The sequence below is a fragment of the Symphodus melops genome (assembly GCF_947650265.1).
Source record: "Symphodus melops genome assembly, chromosome: 20".
NCBI lineage: Eukaryota > Metazoa > Chordata > Actinopteri > Labriformes > Labridae > Symphodus > Symphodus melops.
Window position 1 is genome coordinate 546,369 of NC_136710.1, and position 5,000 is coordinate 551,368.

The following is a 5,000-nucleotide window of genomic DNA, read 5'->3' on the forward strand; positions in this document are numbered from 1 at the left end:
CTCTCTGCTCTGAACCTGTCTCACTGCTCTGAACCCGTCTCACTGCTCTGAACCCGTCTCTCTGCTCTGAACCCGTCTCTCTGCTCTGAACCCGTCTCTCTGCTCTGAACCCGTCTCACTGCTCTGAACCCGTCTCTCTGCTCTGAACCCGTCTCTCTGCTCTGAACCCGTCTCTCTGCTCTGAACCCGTCTCACTGCTCTGAACCCGTCTCACTGCTCTGAACCCGTCTCTCTGCTCTGAACCCGTCTCTCTGCTCTGAACCCGTCTCACTGCTCTGAACCCGTCTCACTGCTCTGAACCCGTCTCTCTGCTCTGAACCCGTCTCACTGCTTAGACCCGTCTCTCTGCTCTGAACCCGTCTCACTGCTCTGAACCTGTCTCTCTGCTCTGTTTGTCCTCAGGTCTACCACAACCTGAAGAACGTCATCAAAGCCAAGTATGGCAAGGACGCCACCAACGTGGGAGACGAGGGCGGCTTCGCCCCCAACATCCTGGAGAACAATGAGGGTGAGACAGGCACCCGTCTGTCTGCTCTGTGTTCACCATGTTTGAATGTTGTGTGAGTGACGTGTGTGTCCTGACCTTTGACCCCGCAGCTCTGGAGCTCCTGAAGACGGCCATCGAGAAGGCCGGTTACCCCGACAAGATCATCATCGGGATGGACGTGGCCGCCTCCGAGTTCTTCCGCAGCGGCAAATACGACCTGGACTTCAAGTCCCCCGACGACCCGTCCAGACACATCAGTGGAGACCAGCTGGGAGACCTGTACCGCAGCTTCATCAAGGGCTACCCAGGTGAGGAGACGCCCGTCCGTCTCTAACTGTCTGTCTCGAACCCGTCTGTCTGTCTTTAACCTGTCTGTCTGTTTGTCTTTAACCCGTCTGTCTGTCTCTATCCGTCTGTCTGTCTCTATCCGTCTGTCTGTCTCTAACCCGTCTGTCTGTCTCTAACCCGTCTGTCTTTAACCTGTCTGTCTTTAACCTGTCCGTCCGTCTGTCTCTAACCCGTCTGTCTCTAACCCGTCTGTCTGTTTGTCTTTAACCTGTCTGTCTGTCTTTAACCTGTCTGTCTGTCTTTAACCCGTCTGTCTGTCTTTAACCCGTCTGTCTCTAACCTGTCTGTCTGTTTGTCTTTAACCCGTCTGTCTGTCTCTATCCGTCTGTCTGTCTCTAACCCGTCTGTCTGTTTGTCTTTAACCCGTCTGTCTCTAACCTGTCTGTCTGTCTCTACCTGTCTGTCTGTCTTTAACCCGTCTGTCTCTAACCCGTCTGTCTGTCTCTACCTGTCTGTCTTTAACCCGTCTGTCTCTAACCCGTCTGTCTGTCTCTACCTGTCTGTCTTTAACCCGTCTGTCTGTCTTTAACCCGTCTGTCTGTCTTTAACCCGTCTGTCTGTCTTTAACCCGTCTGTCTGTCTCTAACCTGTCTGTCTGTTTGTCTTTAACCTGTCTGTCTGTCTCGAACCCGTCTGTCTGTCTTTAACCCGTCTGTCTCTAACCTGTCTGTCTTTAACCCGTCTGTCTCTAACCTGTCTGTCTGTCTTTAACCCGTCTGTCTGTCTCTACCTGTCTGTCTGTTTGTCTTTAACCTGTCTGTCTTTAACGTCTGTCTGTCTCTACCTGTCTGTCATTAACCCGTCTGTCTGTCTCTAACCCGTCTGTCTCTAACCCGTCTGTCTCTAACCCGTCTGTCTCTAACCCGTCTGTCTCTAACCCGTCTGTCTCTCTCTTTAGTTCAGTCCATCGAGGACCCTTTCGACCAGGACGATTGGGAAAACTGGGCCAAGTTCACCGCCTCTACAGACATCCAGGTGAGACAGACGGGCGGAGAGAGAGAGAGACATGCAGACGGACTGAAGTGACTCTAATGTTTGTTTTGAACCAATCAGATCGTAGGAGACGACCTGACAGTGACCAATCCCAAGAGGATCCAGCAGGCAGTCGACAAGAAGGCCTGCAACTGTCTGCTGCTCAAAGTCAACCAGATCGGCTCAGTGACCGAGTCCATCCAGGCGTAAGACACCCGTCCATCCATCTGTCTCTCACCTGTCTGTCTGTCTGTCCGACCTGTCTGTCTCTCTCTCTCTACCTGTCTGTCCTCCCGTCTGTCTGTCTCACCTGTCTCTCGTCTGTCCGTCTGTCTCACAGGTGTAAGCTGGCTCAGAGCAGTGGTTGGGGTGTGATGGTGAGTCATCGTTCAGGAGAGACTGAAGACACCTTCATCTCTGACCTGGTGGTCGGACTCTGCACCGGACAGGTACGCACACAGAGACGGGTAGAGAGAGAGAGACAGGTAACACAGAGACAGACAGGTAGAGAGAGAGAGAGAGATGGGTAGAGAGAGAGAGACAGGTAGAGAGAGAGACAGGTATGACACTACACTGATTAAAGGTAGAATGAGTCCCTGTCTCACTGACCACCTGTCTCTCTCTCTCTCTCTCTCTCTCAGATTAAGACTGGCGCCCCCTGCAGGTCGGAGCGTCTGGCCAAGTACAACCAGCTGATGAGGTGAGAACTTCCTGTCCTTACACACTTCAAAGTAAAAGCACATAATAAAAAAAAAACCCTGACCTCTGTGACCTTTGACCTTTAGGATCGAGGAAGAGCTCGGGGACAAGGCCAAGTTCGCCGGTAAAGATTACCGCCACCCAAAGATCAACTGAAGCTGCAACCTGACTTCCTGTCTGTGTCGTCATGACGACTCATTGATGACCTTTGAAGCCCCTCCTGTACACTTTCTTTCGGGGGCTTAGGGGTCAAAGGTCACAGTGGGTTAGCCCCGCCTTCCTGACTGTAATTCCATTAAAAAGATGTTTTTTTTAAAAACCACAGAATAAAGAACAAAACCTAAAAAACTAAACGTTTTCTTTCATTGTCACTAAACCGTCTGTATCTCAGTGATGTCATCGGCGGCACCTGCTCTGGATCTGATTGGACCAGAGAAGGTAGGCGGGGCTTTGAAGGCCGTTTTGGACGCCCCTGGGTTTGCCAGATATGAGAGCAGTTATCAGGTGAACAGGTGTTGCAGCGATGGAAGCGGGCAGTGGAACTGCTTCAGATAGAAGTGATTGTACCCGAGCGAGGACGAAAGCAGCCATCTTTAATAAATCAACCAATCATCTGGAGGAGTTTTTAATTCATACTCAACAGAATAAAAACATGATCAGTGTAAGTCCATAAAAAGATAAAACATTGTTGGTCATCAGACTGTCAAACATTTGGAATCCATTTTGTAAACAACGATGATGAGCTAGTCTTTAAGACGCGTGGCGTTCACCTGAGAGGAGCACGAGGACGTCACAGTGAGACAATCGTCCTCAGTGCAGCGGCCACGGGTTTGAATTTGACCCTGGCCCGTTGTCATGGTAACAAGAGCTGCTGTTTACAAAACAAACAGCAGTGAGAAGAGTTAAAGGTCCCCTGTGTGACATCGTTTGTGGAGGTTCAAGCTGCCTGACGTCGTGTACGTTTTCCCGCACTGATCACACCAGTACGGTTTCTCTCCCGTGTGAAGACGCCGGTGGACCTTCATGGCGCTCCCTCGAGCAAAATGTTTCCCGCATACGTCACAGAAGTACGGCTTCTCTCCGGTGTGAACGCGCAGGTGTCGGATCAGAGGACTCCGCCTGGTGAAAGACTTCCCGCAGTGCTCACACTTGTGTGGTTTCTCCCCGGCGTGGATCCGTCGGTGGTACTTTAAGGCGGCAGCGGTGGTGAAAGTTTTCCCACACTGATCACACTCCGTCTGGCTCTCTCCCGTGTGAATGTTCTGGTGAGTTTTGAAGTGGCCCTTGTGTGCGAAAGTGGCCCCGCAGTGGTCACAGGTGTACGGTTTCTCTCCAGTATGAATGCGGAAATGGACTCTTAAAGAACCTGCTCGAGCGAAGCCTTTACCGCACAGTCGACAACAGTGTAGTTTCTCTCCAGTGTGAACACTCTGATGGTTCTTCAAGTGAGTCAGACGAGCAAACCTTTTCTCACAGTGGACACAGCTGTACGGTTTCTCTCCCTCAGTCTTCAAAGATGCAGATGTTTGGACGGAGGCGTCACTCTGCTCTTGTTTTAGACTCCATACCTAAAGCAGCAGAAACAAACACACAGCTGAACACGACACTTTACAGGTGTTCTTCAACACGCAGAGCTTCAGACTGCTCCTTTAACTTTAGTGTTCAGATTAAGTCTCAATGAACCCAGATCCGTTAGGCACCTGAGAAGAGTCGGTCTCACTTCCTGGCTGAACAGCAGGGAGGAGTGTCACGTGACAGCAGAGGTGAGCTGGTTCAAAGGAACATGGCGGTCTCTGTCTGGATCCAGAGAGGATCACAGTAAACATGTCCAAATGTTCCGCTGTTACCTGCACGCAGCTCAAAAACTGCAAACTTTCTTCGTCTCGGGCTAGTGACGTCACGACGGTACGCGGGGACGTTTATCTGCTTGATGTTTTTAAAAACGTAAACTCATGAATCGACAGATGTACTTCATTGATCCCAAACCGGTTGAATACATTTAAACTGATAAGTCAATATTCAAACCGCGACTCCTCGTGTTTATAAATGACGTCACAAAGTGTTACCTGAACGTCAGTTCCTCTGGTGCACGAGGCCGATGTGTTCTGGTTCTGTTCAGGGTTCGGGTTCTCCATCCCGCTCTGCTCCTCGCTCTCTGCTGAGTCAAGCCACGTCACGTGAGGGTTTATGTTCTCGAGATCCTGCAGCGTATCGCGAGCTGTTGGAAGCTGGTTTTCTGTTAAGCCCCACCCCTTAATGACGTTAGCTAATTACCTCATAACCATGTGACAAGAGAATAGCAGCTTTCATCACAGGTAAGCTCAGTGTGCTTTACACCCAGGTTATAAGTGACGTCACACACAGAAGGACCTGGGGGTTGTAGTTTGTGCGCAGCTCAGAAATGAGTCACGAGCTGTAGGACTAAAAGAAGGATTTAAAAGTGAGACGGAAGTGGACTGACTGCTGAAGTTCTGTTAGCCGTCAGCAGGGGGCG

At 50.7% G+C, this 5,000-nt stretch overlaps 2 protein-coding genes across 3 annotated transcripts in view; one reads left to right on the forward strand and one right to left on the reverse strand.

The window, feature by feature from the left end:
• Positions 1-2,859, forward strand: part of eno3 (enolase 3, (beta, muscle)) — an 8,201-nt gene extending 5,342 nt beyond the window's left edge. For both annotated transcript variants that reach the window (XM_079371031.1, XM_079371030.1), the window contains exons 8-14: positions 403-508; positions 598-795; positions 1,734-1,810; positions 1,889-2,013; positions 2,148-2,256; positions 2,449-2,507; positions 2,593-2,859. In XM_079371031.1, the coding sequence (XP_079227157.1) occupies positions 403-508; positions 598-795; positions 1,734-1,810; positions 1,889-2,013; positions 2,148-2,256; positions 2,449-2,507; positions 2,593-2,662 (744 nt within the window). In that variant the 3' untranslated portion in view covers positions 2,663-2,859. The remainder of the gene's footprint in view (positions 1-402; positions 509-597; positions 796-1,733; positions 1,811-1,888; positions 2,014-2,147; positions 2,257-2,448; positions 2,508-2,592) is intronic.
• Positions 2,860-3,115: 256 nt separating this feature from the next.
• LOC306841251 (uncharacterized protein) lies at positions 3,116-4,750 on the reverse strand. The gene is made up of 2 exons (XM_079371032.1): positions 4,573-4,750; positions 3,116-4,074 (listed from the first exon to the last, which is right to left on the reverse strand). The coding sequence occupies exons 1-2, from the start codon at positions 4,639-4,641 to the stop codon at positions 3,409-3,411; spliced, it is 735 nt and encodes a 244-aa protein (XP_079227158.1). The 5' UTR covers positions 4,642-4,750; the 3' UTR covers positions 3,116-3,408.
• Positions 4,751-5,000: the final 250 nt, after the last annotated feature.

What these genes read in the sequence shown, in the direction of transcription:
- LOC306841251 (XM_079371032.1), bottom strand. Translation starts at nt 4,641, where the DNA reads ATGGAGAACCCGAACCCTGAACAGAACCAGAACACATCGGCCTCGTGC. An exon ending in CCAGAGGAACTGACGTTCAG is followed by an intron (nt 4,075 to 4,572) that starts GTAACACTTTGT and finishes CTGCTGCTTTAG; the next exon opens with GTATGGAGTCTAAAACAAGA.